Source organism: Rattus norvegicus, chromosome 6 (genome assembly GCF_021556685.1).
Source record: "Rattus norvegicus strain SHRSP/BbbUtx chromosome 6, alternate assembly SHRSP_T2T, whole genome shotgun sequence".
Classification (NCBI taxonomy): Eukaryota; Metazoa; Chordata; class Mammalia; order Rodentia; family Muridae; genus Rattus; species Rattus norvegicus.
The window spans coordinates 124,167,397-124,192,811 of NC_141539.1; the positions used below are offsets into that span (position 1 = coordinate 124,167,397).

Below are 25,415 nucleotides of genomic sequence, written 5' to 3' on the forward strand. Positions count from 1 at the left end.
TCTGTTGAAATAAACTGGCTTCTACACTTAACAAAAATGGACCGTTAAATAACAGAAAGGCGGTGAAAAAGAGAATTTAACCAATAAAAAGCCAATGACTTAAGCGAAGACTGGGGGTGAGGGGTGGGAGGTGAGTTCTATTCTACCAAAATTTTAAAAGTGAGGTCATCTTCGTAAAAATGCTTCAGAAATTAAAAAGGACGCTAGGCAATCATTACTGTAAGCTAGAAAGATCTGTTTCAAAACTACACATGAGTAATATTAGTATTGTTTATTACTACTGATATTGCCCATTTCAAAAGAAGTCAGACCTACACTGATGAAAAAAGAGATAATAATGCGCTTCTGCCGACAGCAAGATATAGGGCAAGCTGAGGCAGCCCTAACGCTTTCAGTATTAGCATGTAAGCTGAGGGGTGGAGTGAGGCAGTTACAGAATGAAAAGCTGACACAACTGGGAATAAGTAATCAACTATTAAGCAGACACTGATAATAAAGAATCTAGGAATGACTGCTGCAACCTGAGAGTCAGGAGACAGTGAGGACAGATGGCAGCAGTGGAAGGCACAGAAATAGACGCGTATGCAGACAGAATTGGTGGGGAGACGAGAAAGAGGAAAGTAAAGATCACACATCTTCCTCAGTAGTGATGTCATTTACTGAGATGAGGGATGCCTAAAAGAAACTCAATGGAAGGCATGATGAAAGCTATCTGATATATTAATACTTCTCAGAAGGACAGGCTAGAGGTACAAACATGGGAGATGATAGTATGTAGTGGTTACAAACAAAAATCAGGATAGAATTATTACCAGCCAGCTTCTAAACCATAACATAGTAAAAATGGCCATCCTAACAAAGGCAATCTACAGATTCAATGCACCCCCATCAAAATCCCCACACAATTCTTCAAAGACATGGAAAGAACAATTGTCAAATTCATCTGGAAAGGCAAAAAACCCAGAATAACAAAAACAATTTGTAGTAATAAAAGAACGGCTGGGGGAAATCACCATCCCTGACCTCAAGCTCTACTACAGACCAATAGTGATAAAACCTGCATGGTATTGGTACAGAGACAGACATATTGATCAATGAGATAGAATTGAAGACACAGAAATAAAACCACATATTTATGCACACTTGATCTTTGAAAAAGTAGTAAAAAATAAATGATGGAAAAAAAGAGAGCATCTTCAATAAATGGTGCTGGTCTAACTGGCCGTCTGTAGAAAAATGAAAATAGACTCATATTTGCACCATGCACAAAGCTCAAGTCCAAGTAGATCAAGGACCTCAACATAAAACCAGATACACTCAATCTAATAGAAGAGAAAGTGGGAAAGAACCTTAAACTCATAGGCACAGAGGGAAATTTCCTAAACAGAACTCCAGTGGCTCAAGCTCTAAGATCAAGAACTGATAAATGGGACCTCATGAAACTGGAAAGCTTCTGTAAGGCAAAGGATGAAGTCAGTAAGACAAATCGGCATCCTACAGATTGGGACAAAATCTTTACTAACCCACATCCGATAGAGGGCTAATATCCAAAATATATATAAAGAACCCAAGAAGTTAATCACAAAAAATCCAAACAACCCAGTCAAAAAATGGGGTTTAGAACTAAACTGAGAATTCACAACAGAGGAATCTCGAATGGCTGAGAAGCACCTAACAAATTGCTCAAAGTCCTTAGTGATCAGAGAAATGCAAATCTAAATGATCCTGAGAATCCACCTCACACCAGTGAGAATGAGATCAAAACCTCAGGTGACAGCACATGTTGGCGAGGATGTGGAGAAAGAGGAACACTGCTCCATTGCAGGTGGGACTGCGAACTGGTACAACGACTCTGGAAATCAATTTGGAGGTTCCTCTGGAAATTGGAAATAGACCTACCAAAAGACCCAGAAATATCACTCTTGGGAATATACCCAAAAGATGCCCACCATGACACAGGGGCATGCGTTCCACTGTGTTCATAGCAACCTTATTTGTGATAGCCAGAAGCTGAAAACAACCCAGATGTCCCACAACAGAAGAATGGATACAGAAAATGTGGTTCATTTACACAATGGAGTACTACTCAGCTATTAAGAACGAGGACATCCTGAGTTTTGCAGGCAAATGAATGGAACTAGAAAATATCATCAAGATTGAGGTAACTCAGTATATGTGCTGCCGAAGCGAGCACGATTGAGGTAACTCAGACCCCAAAGGACATGCATGGGATGTTCTCATTAATAAGTGGATATTACCACCCCCCCCCCCCAAAAAAAACCCAGTACAGTCAGTCTACAGAACTCAAAAAAGTCAACAAGCTGAAGGGCCCAAGTAAGGACACCTCAGTCCCACTTGGGAGGGAGAAGATAGCAACCACAAGGGGGAGGGGGTGAGGGAAAGGGGATAAGGGTGGGGGAGAGGAGAACATGATGTGATATTGGGTGGGGGGAAAGGACTGAAGCCCTGAGGGCCAGCAGAAAGAATGGAAACAGATGACCTAGGGAGGAAGGAGGTTGGGAGGACCCTTCAGAATGTACCAGAGACCTGGGAGGTGAGAAACTCTCCGGACTCAATAGGGGGACCCTAGATGAAATGCCCTACAGTCGGGAGGGGAAACTTGCTGAGCCCACCTCCAGCAGAAAGACAGGGCAGACAGAAAGAAAGTGAGGGATGGAGTTGCTATCCCACAGTCAAAACTCTGACCCATAATTCTTCCTGTCTGAAAGAACTTCAGGAATGGAAATGGAGAAGATCCTGAGGGAAAGAAGGTCCAGTGACAGGCCCAAAGTGGGATCTAGCTCAAGGAGAGGCCCCAAAGACCTGACACTATTACTGAGTCTATGGGGCACTCACACAAAGGGGCCTATCATGCCTGCTCTCCAAAAGACCCAACAAGCAGCTGAAACAGTTAGATGCAGATGTGCACCCAACCAATGAACAGAAGCTGCTGACCCCTGTGGTTGAATTAGGGAAAAGCTGGAAGAAGCTGAGGAGGAGGCCAACCCTGTAGGAGGACCAGCAGTCTCAATTAACGTGGACCCCCAAGATCTCTCAGACACTGATCACCAACCAGGCAGCATACACCAGCTGAGATGAGGCCCCCAACACATATACAGCAGAGGACTCCCAGGTCTGGGTTCAGTCAGAGAAGATGCACCTAACCCTCAAGAGACTGGAAGCCCTAGAGGTCTGGTGGGATGGCTGGGGTGGGGACATCCTTGTGGAGCAGTGGGGGGTGTAGGATATGGAACAGTCAGAGGCTGGACCGGGAGGGGAATAAAATGTAGAGTGTAAAAATAAACAAACAAACAAATAAATAAATATTCTAAATTGATTATAATTAAAAATAAAACCACAGGATACACAAGCTGTTGTTTTGATTTTTTTGTTGTTGAGATGGGGTCTTACTGCATGGCTCAGGCTGGCCTGAAAGTTGAAATCATATTCTACAGAGATTACAGCTGGGTATAGGCATGCCAGCAAAAGAAACTGATAATGGAACTTTCCAATGTGCCACTTAAAAAGTAAGTGCAAAAGGCTGGTAAGTATTCAGGATATATTTACTTCTCAAACTTCAATAATATAAACATTAAGTCATATTGTATATTTAAATTCTGCTTATTCTTTGATTGCCAAGAAATTGAGTTATTTGCCAAAAATTTTTCTTATATATCCAATTTATAACAGTGTCTCATATCTAACTCAGCATAACATCAACAATATTCTTTTTCAATTTTTAATATTTTATTTATTTATATTCCCATTGTTACTCCTCTTGGTCCCCCCTCCCACGGTTCCTCATCCCATTCCTCCTCCCCCTTGCCTCTGAGTGGGTGCCCCACATCCCCCACCCCTCAGCCTCCCCCTCCCCTGGGGCCTCCCCCTTCCCTGGGGCCTTAGGTCTTTTGAGGATTAAGTGCATCTTCTCCCACTAAGGCCTGACCAGGCAGACCTCTGCTATCTTTGTGCCAGGGGCCTTGGATGAGCCTGTGCATGCTCTAGGTTGATCCCTGGGGTTTGGGTAAGTTGAGACTGATGATCTTCTAAGACCTGACACTATTACTGATGCTATGATGTGTTTACAGTCAGGAGCTAGTGTGGCTGTCCCAAGAGGCTCTACCAGCAGCTGACTGAGACAGATCCAGATACTTACAGCCAATCCATTGGACTGAGGTTGGGGACCAGTATGGTTCAATTAGGAGAAGGACATCAATAATCTTATTAGCCTAAGCAGTTGTCATGCATACCACCAGAAATGATGGCTGACACCCTTAATCTCAACACTCAGGAGGCAGCGGCTGGCAGAGGTCTGTGAATTTGAGACTAGCATTGTCTATATATACAGAATTCAAGGCCAGCTAGGAAGATATAGTGATATTTTGTCTCAAAAAAAGAAAACTTCACACATATCCTTCAAATTATAAAAACCAACTTTCCCTCTTGACCTAATGTTAAATAAAGTAAGCATAACTAAGTAAGAGCATTTAGACCCTGAAGGACAGAGTCACAAGTTTTGCCTATAACCTAATACAAGGAGTGACACCCAGGGGGAGCCACTAGCACTGGCAGAGAGGTTTTCAATTTTAACACAGAATGAAAGCCACATATTCAGGAAACATAAAGCAGATGAACCCAAGTAAACCCAGACACATGCTCAAAGCTGTTAACCTATAGAGCTGTAAGGAAAGCTAAAGAATAATACCAACTCTACACCAAGAGCTCCAGAAGCAATTATAAGAATGAAAAACTGAATCAACTACCAAAATAAGTTTACACTGTTAGACAGGTGAGGGCAGTGCTTCATTCTAATTGGAATTACACTGTTAAAAGAGAAGTTAAGCAATAGTAATAAAACCGAATACATTCACCCTGCCTTGGCTCTCTTCTAGGATCCTATCCTTGGAATGTCACAGGTTCAGCCCAAGGAAGATGAGAGAATTTCCCATAATCCTTTGCAAGAGACATTCTATGGCTATTGCAAATGTCAGAAGACTGCTGTAAGAGCTTAATCTTTGTTGAACTCTGAGAGCCTCTTACCCTTCTTCAGTTTCCGGACTGCCAACATACAATGACTAGGAGAGAGATCCCATATTCTTAAGGTCTTATCATCACTTACAGTAGCACAGATGGGCAGATAAGGATGTGTGGCCAAACCCCACACCTCTCCTTCCATGTGTCCCTATAAAGAAAACACAGTTAATCTCAGTGTAATCTGAAAATACATGATCAGAGGAGGAGCTCTGCAGACTCGCTCACCAATGAAACTGAAAAAGACCTCTAAGTTCAGTAAAGCCTTGACAAGGTTTCAAGGAGACCAAAGAAATGAAAGAAATTTTACTAAGGAAAACCTAGTGGACTTTGTTAAAATAGTGATGGTGCGTGTACTGGAACCCACTCCCTCTTCCCTGTCACAACTCAACTACGTGGAAACCAAAACAGACTCCTGCAATCAACAACACCTGGCTTTATCCCCAACCCCTGGCTGGAGGGCCAGGTTCTGAGGACAGCATATCACCCGACCCTCGACCACTTCTACCATATGCATTTACCCCTAAAGTCTCCCCCACCCAGATGCCCTCCCTGTCCCAGTACTCAACTCCAGAGACCTGACTTTGCCTCTGGGCAAACTGACTGGCTATGTTTTAGATTGTCATGCAATCAGAGATTACCAAACTCTCCCGTCTCCTTTCCTAACAGCCTTCACTGGCTTCTCTCAAGTACCTGTAAAGATGACTGTTTTCTGCATTCTGCTAGGAAGCCAGTTTCTTTAAGATTAGGAGCCTTTTTCTTCCTGCTCCAACCATGAGGCACTACTTCCCAAGTCATTTTATGAAGCCAATACCACCACCAGGAAAAAAAAATACAAAGCAACAGCCCTAACCAGGGGGCACTAACACATTATCTAACAGAAGTCAGCATATGTAAATTCAACCACACAAGGCAAATAAATTAACATAATAACTGCCACAGGATGAAAATCAAATACCATGATCCTTCCAATAAACAAGCAAACAAAAAGCATACAACAAATTCCTCCTGGACCAGGATTAAACCACTTAATGAACCAGGGATTAAACCATGATTCTCCATCTTGTAAAGAACATTTGTGAAAAACCTACACTTCCATTATGAAAAATCTCATGCCTATACTACCATTAGTCAGGAAGCTGAGGCAGGAAGACAGCTGCAGGTTCAAGGTCAGCCTCATCTGCAGAGTGAGTTCCAGGCAAGCCAGGATGACCAACAAAACCACGTCTTAAAATAAGGGAAGGAGGGAAGGAGAAAGGAAGAGAGAAGAGGAGGGGGAAAGGAAAAGAAGAAGGAAAGGAGGAAGGGAGGATCCTTTACTTAATGATGGCTTTCCTCAGACAGGGAACAAACCCAATAACATCTGTTCTCACTGCTTACATTCGATGTTACACTGGAAGCTTCAGCAGGGCAACTAGCCAAGTAAAGGAAGTAACCACTATGCAGAACTGACATGGGGAAGTGGATCAATTATTTATAGATGACATGATCTTACATATAAAAATTAGTAAAGAATCTGCTGCAAAACTTTTAGAATACATGAAATTAGCGAGTTTATAGGTCCTTGTTTCCATTATAGGATATGTACAAAATCAACTGTACTATGTACTAGCAAAAAACAATCCAAAAATAAAATTGAGAAAATATTGTTTAAAATAACATCAAAAAATAGGAACAAGCTTAACAACGTAAGACTATACGGTGAAAACCACAAAACCTTGCTCCCAGTAAGTTAGAGATCACGATGACTAGAGCGCTATCCCAGCCACGAGAACTTGATACCCTAGGACGACTGCGCCACAGTCAGCACCGCTACAACACTGCTGTCCTTCGACGTCATGGTGGTGACTACACCCTCCACACTTTTCAGTTAGACTAAGTTTGTGTTTCATATATTTTTATCCTGTAGAGGTTCCCAGCATTTTCTTCCTTCTTCCTTTACCTTCTAGGCGTTTTTGTAAAAGCCTGTGTTCTGTGCAAAAATCCTATCAAAATATGGATTATAATCATAACAAAGCGCAGTTTATCTAGATCTTTTACATCTTTAGTTAAAATTTCATAATTTTCTTAGTGTAGGTTTTACATATTTTAACTATAAAATTCCTGATCACTAGAATAAGCAGTGGGAAGGATCGAACAGTAAAAGTGCACGTCCTCAAACCTGACAATCTGGCTCTGATTTCCAAGAATTCATGGCAGAAGAAGAAAACTTAATCCCCCCCCCAACTTGTCCTCTGACTTCTACACATGCCAAGGCATGTGCACTGCTCCCCCAAAACCATGAATACATGTAAACAAATAATGAAAAATGAAAATACTGGTTATTGTATAGTTTACTTTATGAGTAATATTGTATGTAATATTTTGTTCATATTGCTACTAGAATGAAATACCATTGCTTTCTATATGTTCATTTTTAAAATCATCACGTTATAGAGACCCTCTATCAGTTTTAACAATTTTTCAATTTGTTATCTCAATATTCAAGGTATACAGCTATGTCTGAAATTACTACTGTTTTTCTACTCATTTCTAACAATTAAACCTTTACTTGATTTCTTTCACAGGCTCACTAAGCTTTCACATACACATTTAGACAATAGCTAAGGCAAGGTATCGTGAATCCTAAAGCCAGGAAGCTAAAAGACAATCCAATCTCACCACATAAGAAACAGAACACAGTAAGACAGGTGTGACTCAGTGGTACAGTAAGTGTTCAGCACACATGAGGCCCAGCATCATTTTTTTAAAAAGATATATTGAGAACAGTTTTAATTAAGAGTCCATTAGGACAGCATCCACACTAGGGTACTAGGAAACAACCTGAAAGCCAACATAAATACCAAGATGAAACTAGATATTTTACCAACCAGAAGCCCCCAGGGACTGTACTCAAAGAACCTGGCAATCACACACTGCCAATAACATCAAGACAAGGTTTAAGAATTTTAACCAACCAAGTGGGTCTTTTGTCTTCCACACCTAGCTGACAAGAGCTTGGTGCCCATGCTGAGGCAAAGCTCCTCAAATCTCTTCTGACTTTGAGTGCAGTTCACTATACAAATATTTTAGTGCTCAAATAAAGTCTATTCAGTTTAATTCATCTAGAATGTCCTCTCTTTTAAGACAGCATTTTCATTTATTCTTTGAGAGTGCCATACATATATACAATGTATTTTAATCAGGTTTACCCCTCCTCGAGCTCTTCTCAGATCACCACCCCACCCAAATTTTTTTATCATTTGTGATTTCTAAAACTTTTCTTATGACATTTAAAAAGTAATTCTTCTGTATTCATCCCTAGAAGGGTATTTGTAGTAATAATGTATGGGACCTCATAGATGTATAAATTACAGTGACTAGACAGATGTGTAGAGTATGCATACCCTATGGAGAGGATCGTAAAGGGCCAATCTCACACACCACACACACACACACACACACACACACACACACACACACACACACACACACACACACACACCCCAGAAACTCCTTTTATTTTAAGGGCATATTATGTAAGTGAAATTAACAAGTTACCACTAGTTTGCCCCTTCACAATCTCACTGACAGGGTATTAACAATAAAGCACTAAATAAAGCATGGATGGCACTCTATCTGTGTGTGCTCTTTGGGGTCCTAACAGGAATGAAGCAGATAATTAAAGAGGAGGCAGAAGTGGAAGCAAGGGCAAGGGGATCTCCATAAATTTGAGGCCAGCCTGATCTACTTATTAGCAAGTTCCAAATCAGCAGAGCACAATGTGACTCTGTCTTTAAAAAGTTTATTTCTGAATTTTTATTAGCTTCTCACTGATGTTTTCAGTAATACACTTTTGGTCTGCAGTCATACTATCCTTTTCATCTCTGTAAGCTATAAAACTTACACTTAACTGAAGAGTCTCAAATGACCTATGTTTAGCAAATGGGCTCCAAAAGTAAAACTAAACATGAAATGAATGTCTGGGTCAAATGCATTATAACTAGTTTTTGTCTCATTGACTTCATAAGTAGTGATAGAATTTTACCTAAGTATTGGCACTAATTATACAAGAGAACATGTGTATTCATTACTGGTTTTGTCTAGTACATTTTTCTCAATGTACATTAGCATTGTGACATATTTCCCTCACTCATCTCGCATTGCTTTCCCAGTGTCAGTTTTGCTTCTCATGAATGAAAACATGAACCATAAAGAAGAAGAGTGCACATTCACATTTCAAGTACCTGGACCAGCAGAGTGACTGGGCCACTTTTATCCACTTCCAATATCTCACCGTTCTTTGTGCCAACCAGAATATGACCATGTCCTAATGATATGGCACGTATAGATGGGTTATCTTCCAAGAGCAGACCTGGAATGTTAGATGGAAAAGTTCTTGAAGATGAGAAGTTAAGATAATTCAAGACTATGTATTTTTCCACTGATAGTATTTGATAGTAAAAACTCACATTATAAAGTTCTATCTATATTTTAGAAATTCTAATAATACTGTACTTACTTCAATCATTCAATTTGTTAATCTTAGAGCATAACAACATATAATTGTGTTCTACCCAGACCCACACTACCATTTCAATAACTACATCTTTGCCCCTACATTAGTAAATCTTCATCTTCTTCCTGTTCCCCTTAGGTTATGTATAACATCCAAGTCAGGAACTCTAACTCAGCATAAGATAGGTCCCTTTGTCCAGTGTGTCCCAGGCAGGCCTCAGTAACATATCAGTAAGCCTGGCAACAGATCTTATGTGAGGAGGTTATTAGGAAGGGAGAATTTGAGAAATGAATTAAATTTCTGAAGGGGGAAGTGAGGATGAAGTCACAAAGAATAAAGTGTTTCAGATTTGAAATGTCGTACAGCCTGTATGAACAATCCGCAGGAAAAAAAGCGTGCAGAAAGGCCTTGAGTTTGGAGAGAGTGGCACAGTCCCTGAAAGGAAGAAATGCACTGAAAGAAAAGACAAGGAAGGACGTGTGAGGTTAGAGTGGAGGCCGGCACAGTTCCCTCCTTCCATGGTGGGTTCCAGGGACTGAAATCAGATTGTCAGGCTTGTTCAGTAAGCCAAATGCTGCCTGAAAAAAATATCTCCTAGATGCTGATAAGTATGAGAGCTAAAAGTTAAGAGTATCACGGTGAGTTAGTACTTCATCAAATATTTCAGAGAAAGAAGGATGACGACTCTGGTAGCATGTAATTGATTTCTATTTAATTCTGATGGTCATCAAGAAGGCAAAATATGTGTTCCACCTCAGTGATCAAGCATATTAATGAATAATTAGTATTTTCTTGAACAACAGACTAATATGAAACCACCTTTAGATCCTGGGGCTAAATCAGCTCTTTTTATAGCATAAGTCTTGAGACATCTTTCAAAGGAATCATCCCAAAGGGCTACCACGCCATCTTTTCCTCCAGTTACAAATCCCTGTGAAAACAAAGGGTTCCAGTTAGTAAAGATCAAATACATCAAAACCAATTAGCTGCTTTATATTAAAAACCTATAGAGAAAGGAGTGCAGCCAAAAGATTAAGAATGACAGTAAGAGCCTCTATCATAGTTTCCAAACATCAACACAGAATCTATAAAGGTATCTATGTGATGCTAAAGGCACCAAAAGACCAGGTTCTATAGTGGGTGCTGAGGGACACCTGCCACTTCCACACTTTCAGCAATCACACGTCCTTCTAAAGCCTCCCACTTTACCTTGAAAAGAAGGAACGGAACAGCACTGAGTAGGATGTAATAATACAGATAGCACTTAGCATAATGTTGACACACAGCAGTGCTTAACAGAGTAAACTTTTAGTTTCCATTCCTTTATAATAATTTCTGTGTGTGTGAATGAGGGGGGAGGGGGATAGAGGAAGGGGAGGAGGAAATTAAGGGAGGAGGAGAAGGAGAGAGGGAAGGAGAGAGAGAGGGAGGGGAGGAAGAGAGAGAGAGAGAGAGAGAGAGAGAGACAGACAGACAGACAGACAGACAGACAGACAGAGAATATTGTGTGTGTTTCTCTAAGGCCAGAAGACAACTCTCCTTCACTGCCTGTTCCAGGGACTGAACCTGAGTGGCCAGGCCTGTGCAGCCAGTATTATACATGCTGAGGGAGCCTTTCCTTCCCCCCTTTCTCTTTCTTTTCCTCTCTTCTTTCTTTCTCTTTCTTTTCATTTGCTTTTTATTTTAAGAGGGTCTCATGTAGTTCAGGCTGGCTTTGAGCTAGCTGTGCATACAAATACGATGGTCATCCCTTCACCTTCTGAGTGCTGGGGTCACAGGGATGTGCCACTGTGTTGTTTAAGGTGTGCCTTAAAGCAGCATATCTATTTCATATCATATTTAGGGATTTGGAAAGAAAGAACATAACAGACTATGGTCGGGTCCTTAGGTTACTTACTTTCTCCAATGCGTGCATACTGAACACGGGCCCATCATGGGCTTTAACTGTTTTTACAAGAAAGACATCTCTCCAGATGCATACATCTCCTGTGGATGTTCCAGAAAAAGCCATCTCTTCAGTCCATCCATACACTGCACACATCATTGTGTCATTTTTCCCCAGAGTGCCGACGTAGCCTTTTCTTCCAATTAGCCCTCCCCCTGTGCCATAAGAAATAAATGGGAAAGTACTGCTTTCAAAATGTCCAGCGACAAAGCATAGTTCCATTCCTACTGATTGACAAAAAGACAGTAACAGTATAGAATATTAAAAAGAAAATTACAAAGCTATCAATCAACTTGGGGAATGCTTTATATCATGGATCTTAGGCTATATCTTATCAGATAAATAACAAAAACTAAGTTTTAGTCAGTTGTTAGAATTTTTAATAATACTTGTCAAAAATTTTATAACTTATTTAAGGATAGAAGAAGTTTTTAAAAGACCAATACAAGTCCACACCAAGAGCCTGTGAGCCTCCCAGGAGGTCTGCAGTAATCAAAGACATAGGTGAGAATTTGCCCAAATACTTATGCTAGCTGGGAACCCCCACCCCACCCCACCCCAGCTCAACTACCCTTCCTACCTTCTTCTGGGTAGCTTCCTACCTAGGCCATATCAGTGCCCAGATACCCTCCCACATGCCACGGCCTGCTTGCCTCCTAGGAGATCCTCAGTAACCAAAGATACAGAGTCTGGCTGACACAGGGCCCACCCGCCCAGCTCCACCTTCCTCTGGTATGTTTCTCCACCCAAGTCAGATTAGCAGGCCCTATACCTTCCCATCCCCTACAGCCTGCCTACCTCCCAGGAGGTCAGCAGTAACCATGGACATAGGAAGCCTACTCTTACCACAGACACAGAGGCCTAGCCTAACCAGGGACAGCAATAATGCCTGCCTCCAAGGAGACCAGCTTTATCTGCCTCCAAGGAGGCCTGCTCCAAGGAGGACACCCAGGCCACTTAGCACCAGAGGTAATGAGATGGCCAGAGGCAAGCATAGGATAAGTGACAGAACCCAATACAATCTGGCACCACCAGGATACAGTTCACCTACCACAGCAAGCCCTGGATAGTCCAAAAAGCAAGATAATGACTTAAAATTCCATCTCATGAAGAGGATAGAGCCCTTTAATGAGGATATAAAGAACTCCCTTAAAGAAATACATGAAAGGGGTTGGGGATTTAGCTCAGTGGTAGAGCACTTGCCTAGCAAGGGCAAGGCCCTGGGTTCGGTCCCCAGCTCCGAAAAAAAAAAAAAAAGAAATACATGAAAACACAGGTAAATAGGTAGAAGCCCTTAAAGAAGAAACAAATAAATTTCTTAAAGACATACAGGAAAATATAATCAAGCAGGTGAAGGAATTGAACAAAACAGTCCAAGACCTAAAAAATGGAAATAGAAACAATAAAGAAAACACATGAAGGCATGAATAAAAAAAACAAATGAAGGCAACCCTGGAGATGGACAACATAGGATAGAATACAAGAGATAGGAAGAGAGAATCTCAGACGAAGATACCATAGAAAATATGGATACATTGTCAAAGAAAATACAAACTGGGAAAAAGCTCCTAACCCAAAATATCCAGGAAATTCAAGTCACAATGAAAAGATCAAAACTAAGAATAATAGGAATAGAAGAGGTTGAAGAATTCTAGCTCAAAGGACCAGAAAATATCTTCAACAAAATCATAGAAGAAAACTTCCGTAACCTAAAGAAAGAGATGGCCATAAATGTATAAGAAGCCTATAGAATACCAAATAGATTGGACCAGGAAAGAAAATTCTCTCATCACATAATAATCAAAACACTAAATGCACAGAACAAAGAAAGAATATTTAAAGCTGTAAGGCAAAAAGGCCAGGTAACATATAAAGGCAGATCTATCAGAATTATACCAGACTTCTCAACAGAGACTCTAAAAGCAAGAAGATCCTAGATGGATGTCATCTAAGAGAATACAAATGGCAGCCCAGGATGCTATACCCAGCAAAACTCTCAATCACCATAGATGGAGAAACTCAACAGAGACACAGCGAAACTAATAGAAGTTAGGAGCCAAATGGATTTAACAGATATCTACAGAACATTTCACCCCAAAACAAGAGAATACACCTTTTTCTCAGCACCTCACCGAACCTTCTCCAAAACTGATCACATAATCCAACATAAAACAAGCCTTAACAGATACACGAAGATGAGATAATCCCATTCATTCAGACAGATCACCACGGACAAAGGTTAGACCTCAATAACAACAAAAACAACAGAAAGCCACATACTCATGGAAGCTGAACAGCTCTCTGCTCAATGACAACTTGGTCAGGGAAGAAATAAAGAAATCAGGGACTTTATAGAATTCAATGAAAATGAAGACACATCATACTCAAACTTTCAGGACACAACAAAAGCAGTGTTAGAGGAAAAATCATAAGTGTCTTCATAAAGAAATTGGGAAGATTCTATAAATGCAATTTACCAGCACACCTGAGAGCGCTAGAACAAAGAGAAAGAAGTACAGGCACCCAAGGAGTGGACGCAGGGAACAGTCAGACTCAGAGCCGAAATCAACCAAACCAAGAGCTGGTTCTTTGAGAAAATCAACTAGATAAACCTTTAGCCAAACTAACTACAGGGCACAGAGACAGTGTCCAAATTAACAAAATTAGAAATGAAAATGAAGTGATAACAACAGAAACTGAGGAAATTCAAAAAATCATCAGAAATTACTACAAAAGTCTACACTCTTCAAAACTGGGAAATCTAGATGAAATGGATGATTTTCTAGACAGATACCACATACCAAAGTTAAATCAAGATCAGATAACTATCTAAACGGTCTCATAATCCCTAAGGAAATAGAAGAAGCCATTAAAAAACTTCCAGCCAAAGAGAGAGAGAGAGAGAGAGAGAGAGAGAGAGAGAGAGAGAGAGAGAGAGACCGACCGACCGACCAGGACCACATGATTTTAGTACAGAATTCTACCAGACCTTCAAACAAGAGCTAATACCAATACTCCTCTGTTGAAGGAAATACTGAAAAGGGATGCACCATCCCATGCTAGCACCAGTAGTCTCTGGCCCCATTAGTCTCGCTGCCTCTATGGCTAACCCCATGTAGTGACCACCCATCTTGCGGTTCAAAAATCCCTGTAACTTGGTAAAATCAAAACTCGAGAGACTTGTAATTTATCAGTCAGATTTATATCAGTAAATTCTCAACCCACAAAATGCCCCAAAGAACTCAAGAGTCAATTGATATAAGCTGTCCACTTAGAGTGGACAAATTGTCCTGTCATAATCCATCCCTCAAATGATATTCATAGCTACCTGTGGCTATTTAAAGCCACACAGATCTGGGCCATCCTTCTCTTCCTCCATCTTCCTTCCTTCCCTCCTCCCTCCTATCTCTCCCACCTCTCAATAACTCTCAGCCTGCCCTCCTTTCTACTGGCGCTAGCCGTGTCTTTCACCTATCCTCACCTGCTTACAGACCGCCACCTACACTCCTCAAACTATTCTAAGAAATAGAAACAGAAGGAACACTACCTAATTCATTCTATGAAGCCACAGGTACTCTGATACCTAAGCCAAACAAAGACCCAACAAAGAAATCGAACTTTAAATCAATTTCCCTTATGAATATCAATGTAAAATATTCAATAAAATTCTCGCAAACTGAATACAAGAACACATCAAAACCATTATTCAGTACAATCAAGTTGGCTTCACCCCAGGGATGCAGAGATGGTTCAATATGTGAAAACCCATCAACATAATACACTATATAAACAAACTCAAGGAAAAAGCCATCTGATAATCTCATTAAATGCTAAAAAGGCCTTTAATAAAATACAATACCCTTTCATGTTAAAAGTCTTGGAAAGATCAGAAATTCATGGCCTATACCTAAACATAATAAAAGTAATATATAGCAAAGCAACAGCCAACATCAAATTAAATGGAGAGAAACTAGAAGCAATCCCACTAAAATCTGGGATAAGACAAGGTTGCCCACTCTCTCCCTTCTATTCAATATAGTAGTTGAAGTTCTAGCCGGAGCAATTAGACAACAAAAGGAGATCAAGGGGATATGAATTGGAAAGGAAGAAGTCAAAGCATCACTATTTGTAGATAATATGGTAGTATATATAAGTGACCCCAAAAGTCCCCCCAGAGAACTCCTACAGCTCATAAACAACCTCAGCAAAGTGGCAGAATTAACTCAAATAATCAGTAACCTTCCTTTCACAAATGATAAATGGGCTGAGAAAGAAATTAGGGAAACAACACCGTCCACAATAGCCACAAACAGTATAAAATATCTTGGTGTAAGTCTTATCACGCAAGTGAAAGATCTGTATGACAAGAACTACAAATGGCCAACCAGTGACTGGCCTAACCTGGGATCCTGGGATCCGTCTCATGGGTGGGCACCAACCAAGGCCTGACACTATTACTGATGCTATGATATGCTTACAGACAGGAGCCTGGCATGCCTGTCCCCTGAAAGGCCCAACAAGCAGCTGACTGAGACAGAAGCAGATACTAACACCCAAGCACTGAACTGACCCCTATGGTTGAATTAGGGGATGGATTAAAGAAGCTGAAGGGGAGAGTGACCTCCTAGGAAGACCAGCAGTCTCAACTTACCCAGACCCCAGGGAGTTCCCAGAGACTGAGCCACCAACCAGTAGCTCAGAAGGGTCAGTCCAAGACCCCTGACACAAATATAGCAGAGGTCTACCTGGTCAGGCCTTAGTGGGAGAAGCTGCACTTAATCCTTGAGAGACTAGAGGCCCCAGGGAAGGGAAAGGTCTAGTCGGGGGAAGCACCCTCTTGGAGGCAAGGGGGAATGAGATAACGAATTGTGGGAGGGGGCAACAGTGGGAATGTAAATGAATAATAAAAATTGGGGGGGAAAAGACCAATACAATGACCACTCATATATTTGCTATAAAAAATACACAAACAACTGATAGATCATACCCATCCTTCTACAATCTGCTGACATCCCCAAGATATTGCCAGAGTTATACACATCGATCTATACTTCTAGAAATCTAATTTTCAGAACTCTATCATTTCTTTATATAAACAACCTATAGTTATTAATTTTCCCATTATTGAGTTTTTACATTGCTTGTAAGTTTTGTTAATAAGAGTACCTTCCTTTAAACAGGTTTATAAGGACTTCTCTGCAAGTGTACAGGTTTCTCAGGGCATGACCAGAAGCTGTTCTAAGGTACTGTGTGAACGAGACAGTGTACAAATAAAAAACATATCAACACTTTTTTCCATCAATTCTCCAGAGTTACTATAGCAGCCTACGCATCTGCTAACAGTAAAAACAGCCCCTGGTTCACCACTGTCAGGAACACTAGGCACCATCAGACAGGAATGTAAAATACCAAGTGGATTTTACTGCAGTATTAATTTTCATGCATTAGGGTTGATAACTTTGCACAAATTTCCTATCATCTTGTCCATTCATCATTTATTGATATCATCTACACATTTTCCCAACTGAACTCATCCACTGATTTACTCAAGAAACACATCCACACCCTAGTCACGGCATAAAGAACAGAGCTAAGGGCAAATCAGATGACAAAGCTCTGCTTCCGTGGAGCCCCATGGTAGGAGATATTCAGCAAATATAAGAACCAAGTAAGGGGCTGGGGACTTAGCTCAGTGGTGGAGCGCTTACCTAGGAAGCGCAAGGCCCTGGGTTCGGTCCCCAGCTCCGAAAAGAAGAACCAAAAAAAAAAAAAAAAAAGAACCAAGTAAAACACTGTGTTACTTTAGTGATGGTTGAGGCTTTTAAAAATAAAAGCCTAAAAAGAAAATGGGAAGTTGGAAGAGTCCGTTTTCAGGAGAGTGGGCCACATCCTGTTCTTATTCCACAAGGCCATGTCACTTCTGCCCTTAGAAGTTTTCAGTGGTTCTCTGCCTATAACACTTCATGGTATAGAATTCAAAAACACAGGGAGAGACTGATTAACTCATAACATGGAATTCCTAAAGTCTAAATGTGAGATAGAATGGCATGAAAATCAATTTTTACATCATCCTTATGGTATGTCCTTCAATACAGCCTAAAACTATGCATGTAAGGGGTTAGGTGATACTTAGTTTAAGGAAATAGGTAATTATGTTCACTTGCCTAATGAATTCTGTGGATCTGACCATTGAAAATGAGGTAGACAGAAAATACACATGAAATCTTAACATATATCCATTTATGATTCAAGGCTATTAGATATCTAGAAAAACTTTTTTAAATTAGATATATTTCTTTACTTACATTTCAAATGTTATTCCCTTTCCAGGTTTCCTGTCCATAAGCCCCCATCCCCTTCCCTCCCACTAGTAAAACTTTTTTTTCTTATTTTTTTATTGGATATATATTTTTTTACATTTCAAATTTTATCCCCTTTCCCTGTTTCTGGTCCATAAACCCCCTATCCCATACCCTCTCCCCCTTACCCTCTTGTATGAGGGTATTCCTCCACCCAACAACCCCCCTCCCACCCATCCCCCACCCGTCATTCCCCTACACTGGCACCAAAGGCTTCTTCTCCTCCCACTGGTGCCCAACAAGGCCATCCTCTGCTACATATGCAACTGGAGTCATGGGTCTGTCCATGTGTACTCTTTGGATGGTGGTTTATTCATGAAAGCTCTGGTTGGTTGGTATTGTTGTTCTTATGAGATTGCAAACCCCTTCAGTTCCTTCAATCCTTTCTCTAACTCCTACAACGGGGACCCCATTCGCAGTTCAATGGTTGGCTTTGAGCATTCACCTCTGTATTTGTCATGCTCTGGCAGAGCCTCTAACGAGACAGCTATATCAGTCTCCTGTCAGCATGCACTTCTTGTCTTCATCAATATTGTCTGGGTTTGTTGGCTGTATGTATATGGGCTGGATCCAGGTGGGGAAGTCTCTGAATGGCCATTCTTTCCGTCTCTGCTCCAAACTTTGTCTCCATATCTCCTCCTATGAATATTTTTGTTCCCCCATTAAAGGAGTGAATCATCCGCACTTTGGTCGTCCTTCGTCTTGAGCTTAATGTGGTCTGTGGATTGTATCATGGGTAATCTGAGCTTTGGAATAATATCCACTTATCATTGAGTGCAAACCATGTGTGACTGGGTTACCTTACTCAGGATGATATTTTCTAGTTCCATCCATTTGCCTATGAATTTCATAAAGTCATTGTTTTTAAAAAGCTGAGTAGTACGCCATTGTGTAGATACACCACCTTTTCTGTATCCATTTCTCTGTTGAAGGACATCTGGGTTCTTTTCAGCTTCTGGTTACTATAAATAAGACTCCTATGAACATAGTGGAGCATGTATCCTTGTTATATGTTGGAGCATCTTTTGGGTATAAGCCCAGAAGTAGTATATCTGGGTCCTCAGGTAGTACTATGCCCAGTTTTCTGAGGAAGTTCAGACTGATTTCCAGAGTGGTTATACCAGCTTGCAATTCCACCAATAATGGAGGAGTGTTCTTCTTTCTCCATATCCTCGCCAGCATCTGTTGTCACCTGAATGTTTGATCTTAACCATTCTGCCTGGTGTGAGGTGGAATTTCAGGGTTGTTTTGATTTGGATTTACCTCATGACTAAGGATGTTGAACATTTCTTTAGGTACTTCTCAGCCATTTGATATTCCTCAGCTAAGAATTCTTTGTTTAGCTGTGTACCCCAATTTTTAATACGGTTATTTGATTCACTGGAGTCTAACTTCTTGAGTTCTTTATATATATTGGATATTGGCCCTCTATCAAATATAGAATTGGTAAAGAACTTTTCCCAATCTGTTGGTTGCCGTTTTGACCTAATGACAGTGTCCTTTGCCTTACTGAAGCTTTGCAATTTTATGAAGTCCCATTTGTTGATTCTTGACCTTAGCGAATAAGCCATTGGTGTTCTGTTCAGGTAATTTTCCCCAGTGCCCAGGTGTCCAAGGCTCTTCCCCACTTTTTCTTCTATCCGTTTGAGTATATATATATGGTATTACATGGAGGTCACTTGGACTTGAGCTTTGTACAGGGTAATAAGAATGGATCGATTTGCATTCTTCTACAGGCTGACCTCCAATTGAACCAGCACCACTTTTTGAAAATGCTATCTTTTTTCCCACTGGATGTTTTTAGCTCCTTTGTCAAAGATCAAGTGACCATAGGTATATGGGTTCATTTCTGGGTCTTCAATTCTATTCTATTGATCTATGTACCTATATCTGTACCAATACTATACAGTTTTTATCTCTATTGCTGTGTAATACAGCTTGAGGTCTGGGATGGTGATTCCCCCAGAAGTTCTTTAATTGTTGAGGATAGTTTTTTGCTATCCTGGGTTTTTGGTTATTCCAAATGAATTTGCGAATTGCTCTTTCTAACTCTGAAGAATTTAGTTGGAATTTTGATGGGGATTGCATTGAATCTGTAGATTGCTTTCAGGAAGATGGCCATTTTTACAACATTAATCTGGCCAATCTATGAGCATTGGAGATCTTTTAATCTTCTGAGATCTTCTTCATTTTCTTTCTTCAGAGACTTGAAATTCTTGTCATACATATCTTTACTTGCTTGGTTGGAGTCACACCAAGGTATTTTATCTTATTTGTGACTATTGTGAAGGGTGTCATTTCCCTAATTACTTTTTCAGCCTGTTTAGCCTTTGAGTAGGGGAAGGCTACTGATTTGGTTGAGGTAATTTTCTATCCAGCCACTTTGCTAAAGTTGTTTATCAGGCTTAGTAGGTCTATGGTGGAACTTTTGGGGTCACTTAAGTATACTATCGTACCATCTGCAAATAGTGATATTTTGACTTCTTCCTTTCCCATTTGTAACCCTTTGACCTCCTTTTGTTGTCTGATTGCTCTGCCTAGGACTTCTGTCTAGTCCCTGATTTTAGTGGGATTGCTTCAAGTTTCTCTCCATTTAGTTTAATGTTGGCTACTGGTTTGCTGTATATTGCTTTTACTATGTTTAGGTATGGACCTTGAATTCATTCGTGATCTTTCCAAGACTTTTAACATGAAGGGGTGTTGAATTTTGTCAAATGCTTTCTCAGCATCTAATGAGATGATCATGTGGCTTTTTTTTCCTTTGAGTTTGTTTATATAGTGGATTACACTGATGGATTTCTGTATATTGAACCATCCCTGCATCCCTGGAATGAAGTGTACTTGATCATGATGGATGATTGTTTTGATGTGTTCTTGGATTTGGTTTGCGAGAATTTTATTGAGTATTTTTGTGTCAATATTCATAAGGGAAATTGGTCTGAAGTTCTCTTCAAGTTTCTTTGTTGGGTCTTTGTGGGGCTTAGGTATAAGCATAATTATGGCTTCATAGAAAGAATTGGGTAGGGTTCCTTCTCTTTCTATTTTGTGAAATAGTTTGGACAGTATTGGTATTAGGTCTTCTATGAAGGTCTCATAGAATTCTCCACTAAACACATCTGGTCCTGAACTTGTTTTGGTTCAGAGAATTTTAATAATTGCTTCTATTTCCTTAGGAGTTAGGGACTGTGTGGATGGTTTATCTGATCCTAACTTAACTTTGGTACCTGGTATCTGTCTAGAAAATTGTTCATTTCATTCAGATTGTCCAGTTTTGTTGAATATAGGCATTTGTAGAGGATCGGATGATTCTTTGAATTTCCTCAGATTCTGTTGTTATGTCTCCCTTTTCATTTCTGATTTTGTTAATTTGGATACTCTCTCTGTGCCCTCTGGTTAGTGTAGCTAAGGGTTTATCTATCCTGTTGATTTTCTCAAAGAACCAACTCCTGATTTTGTTGATTCTTTGTATAGTTCTTTTTGTTTCTACTTGGTTGATTTCGGCCCTGAGTTTGATTATTTCCTGCCATCAATTCCTATTGAGTGTATTTACTTCTTTTTGTTCTAGAGCTTTTAGGTGTACTGTCAAGCTGCTAGTGTATGCTCTCTCCAGCTTCTTTTTGCTTAACACTGCTTTCATTGTGTCCCAAAAGTCTGGGTATGTTGTGCCTTCATTTTCACTAAATTCTAAAAAGTCTATAATTTCTTTATTTCTTCCATGACAAAGTTATCATTGAGTAAAGTGTTGTTCAACTTCCATGTGTATGCGGGCTTTCTGTCATTTTTTGTTGTGATTGAAGACCAACCTTAGCTCTTGGTGATCTGATAGGATGCATGGGATTATTTCAATCTTCTTGTATCTGTTGAGTCCTGTTTTATGACTGATTATATGATCAATTTTGGAGAAGTCATCATGAGGTGCTGAGAATAAGGTATGTTCTCTTGTTTTAGAAGGAAATGTTCTATAGACATCTGTTAAATCCATTTGGTTCATAACCTCTGTTACTTTTTCTATGTGTCTGTTTAGTTTCTGTTTCCATGATCTGTCCACTGTAGAGATTGGGGTGTGAAATCTCCCACTATTATTGTGTGAGTTGCAATGTGTGATTTGAGCTTTAGTAAGGTTTCTTCTATGAATATAGGTGCCCTTGCATTTGGAGCACAGATATTCAGGATTGAGAGTTCATCTTGGTGGATTTTTTCCTTTGATGAGTATGAAGTATCTGTTTTGATAAATTTTGGTTGAAAGTTGATTTTATTTGATATTAGAATGGCTACTCCAGCTTGCTTCTTGGGACCATTCCCTTGGAAAATTCTTTTCCAGCCTTTTACTGGGGTAATGATTGTCTTTGTCACTGAGATGTGTTTCCTGTATGCAGCAAAATGCTGGGTCCTCTTTCTGTATCCAGTCTGCTAGTCTATGTCTTTTTATTGGGGAATTGAGTCCATTGATGTTAAGAGATATTAAGTAATTGTTGTTTCCTATTATTTTTGTTGTTAGTGGTGCAATCATGCTTGTGTGGCTCTCTTCTTTTGGGTTTGTTGCAAGAAGATTACTTTCTTGCTTTTTCTAGAGTGTAGCTTCCCTCCTTATGTTGGAGTTTTCCATCTATTATCTACTGTAGGGCTGGATTTGTGGAAAGATATTGTGTAAATTTGGTTTTGTCATGAAATATCTTGGTTTCTCCATCTATGTTGAGAGTTTTGCTGGATATAGTAGCCTGGGCTGGCATTTGTGTTCTCTTAGGGTCTGTTTGACCTCTCTCCAGGATCTTCTGGCTTTCATAGTCTCTGGTGAGAAGTCTGGTGTAATTCTGATAGGCCTGCCTTTATATGTTACTTGACATTTTTCACTTACTGCTTTTAATATTCTTTCTTTGTTTTGTGCATTTGGTGTTTTGACTATTATCTGATGGGAGGAATTTCTCTTCTGGTCCAATCTACTTGGAGTTCTGTAGGTTTCTTGTATGTTTATGGGCATCTCTTTCTTTAGGTTAGGGAAATTTTCTTCTATAATTTTGTTGAAGATATTTACTGGTTCTTTGAGCTGGGATTCTTCACTCTCTTCTATACCTATTATCCTTAGGTTTGATCTTCTTATTGTGTCCCAGATTTCCTTGATGTTTTGGGTTAGGAGCTTTTTGCACTTTACATTATCTTTGACTGTTGTGTCGATGTTTTCTATGGTATCTTCTGCCCCTGAGATTCTCTCTTCTATCTCTTGTATAGTGTTGGTGATGCTTGCCTCTATGACTCCTGATCTCTTCCCTGGGTTTTCTATCTCCAAGGTTGTCTCCCTTTGCAATTTCTTTATTGTTTCTATTTCCATTTTTAAATCCTAGGTAGTTTTGTTCAATTCCTTCACCTGTTTGGTTGTGTTTTCCTGTAATTCTTTAAGGGATTTTTGTGTTTCCTCTTTAAGGGCTTCTACTTGTTTATCTGTGTTGTCCTGTATTTTTTTAAGGAAGTTATTTATGTCCTTCTTAGAGTCCTCTATCATCATCATGAGATGTGATTTTAAATCCAGATCTTGCTTCTCTGGTGTGTTGGGATATCTAGTATTTGCTTTGGTGGGAGAACTGGGCTCTGATGATGCCAAGTAGTCTTGGTTTCTGTTGCTTAGGTTCCTGTGTTTGCCTCTCGCCATCTGGTTGTCTCTGGTGTTAGCTGGTCTTGCTGTCTCTGACAATGGTTTGACCCTCCTATAAGCCTGTGTGTCAGCTCTCCTGGAGACTGGCTTTCTCCCAGTAGGATCTGGGTACTGAGAGCTGTGGGACCAGTCAGCTTTGGGCACAGGTAGAAACCAGAAGGGTCCTGTCCCAGACTATTCCTGGATTCCTGTGTCCTGAGGGCTCTAGACGGGTTTCTCTTGGGCCAGGAATGTGAGCAGAAGTGGTGGTCTCCCCTAAGCTCTCAGGATTGTCCACACTTCTGAGAGTCCAGCTCTCTCCCCCGTGAGATTTGGGTACAGAGAGCTGTAGGACCTGGTCAGCATTTGGTGCAGGCAAAAACTGGAAGGGTCCTGTCCCAGACTGCTCCTGGGTTCTTGTGTCTTGAGGGTTCCAGTTGGGTCCCTCCAAGCAGAAGTGATGGTCTGACCTTTGTTCTCAGGTGTGTCAAAGCTCCTAGAGACTGGCTTTCAGCTCTGGGTTTAGGCATATACTGTAAGGATCCTGCCCCTGACTGCTCCTACATTCCTGTGTCCGAAGGGCTCTAAGTGGTTCCTCTTGGGCCAGAGATGTGAGCAGAAGTAGTGGTCTCTCTTGAGCTCTCAGGATTGCCCTCACTTCTGAGAGTTCAGCTTTCTCCCCCATGGAATTTGGGTACAGAGACTATCTAGAAAAACTTAAGGAAAATTTTTACTAAATTGCAATTGTGTGTGTGTGTATGTGTGTGTGTGTGTGTGTGTGTGTGTGTGTGTGTGTGTGTGTGTGTGTGGTTTTTCAAGACAGAATTTCTCTGTGTAATAGCCCTAGCTATCCTGGACTAGCTTTGTAGACAAGGCAGACCTGGAACTCCCAAAGATCCACCTGCCTCTGCCTTCCAAGTGTTGGGATTAAAAGTGGCACCATGCTCCAGCTGCCCAGCTCAACTGCACATATTTTCAAGGTATGTACATCTCATGTTCTTTTTCTTCTTTTCTTCTTCTCTTTCTCCTTCTTACTTTTCTCTTTCTTCATCCTCTTCCTTCTCTTACTCTTCTTCCTTCTCCTCCTCTTCCTCCTTTTCTTTTTAGTTGAAGGGCGTCTGTTACAAGTTTCTGCTTTGTTTTTTACACACACACACACACACACACACACACACACACACACACACACACACACACACACACACACACCCTGTATGCACCTCATGCATGCAATGCTCACAAGGTCCAGTAGAGGGCACTGGATCCCCTACCAGCGAGTGGCCATGTGGGTGCCTGGTAATAAACCTGGGTCCTTGGAAGGCCAGGGGCTCTCAATCACTGAGCCCTATCTCCTGCAGCCTAGTATTTACTTTCTTTAAATCTCTTATTTCAAACAAATATATAGGTTGTGGTGGTGGTGTGTGTGTGTGTTCTAAATGTTACTTAGTAGGCATTTTCAATTCCAAATGACTGATACAGTCAAATGAAATGCTTGCTTACATTTATAGGAATGAAACCACGGTTGAATTGTACTTTGTAACTATAAACACTGTAAGCTCCTGAGTCTGGCACAGCATTCAATACAAATCTGAAACATAAGTTCATGTCCCACATAATTCACAACTCAATACTCATGTGAACTAGGGAATGCCATCACAAAGTTTGTTCTTTTCTGATGTTTAACATCTCATGATTAAGACCTATGATCCCCTCCCATCCAAAAGCTTATCTTGGATAATCTTATGTTTACAGGAAGATTTAGTATTTCTGCACAGTCCTCTATCCAGTTGCCATTATCCCTTTATCAAGACTAAGAAATCTCCATCATTTACACAGTGTCCTTAATTGAACCTCAGGTCACGTTCAGATTTCAGTTTTTCTAAAAATTCTCCTTGTCTATCCCAAGATCCAGTCTAGTATACCACACTGTACTTAGCTAAATTATTTTAAAGGTAA

The 25,415-nt window shown here is 40.5% G+C and overlaps 1 protein-coding gene across 9 annotated transcripts in view; it reads right to left on the bottom strand.

Annotated features, from left to right (window-relative positions):
- Eml5 (EMAP like 5) overlaps nt 1-25,415 on the bottom strand; it is a 131,754-nt gene that overhangs the window by 45,440 nt on the left and 60,899 nt on the right. For all 9 annotated transcript variants that reach the window (XR_015622078.1, XR_015622080.1, XR_015622079.1 and 6 more), the window contains 4 exon segments: nt 11,427-11,629; nt 10,349-10,460; nt 9,258-9,385; nt 5,041-5,182 (listed from right to left, as the gene is read on the bottom strand). Coding sequence is in view for 4 of the 9 variants with exons in the window: in XM_087554157.1 (XP_087410283.1) it covers nt 5,041-5,182; nt 9,258-9,385; nt 10,349-10,460; nt 11,427-11,629 (585 nt within the window). In the remaining 5 variants the exon portion in view is untranslated.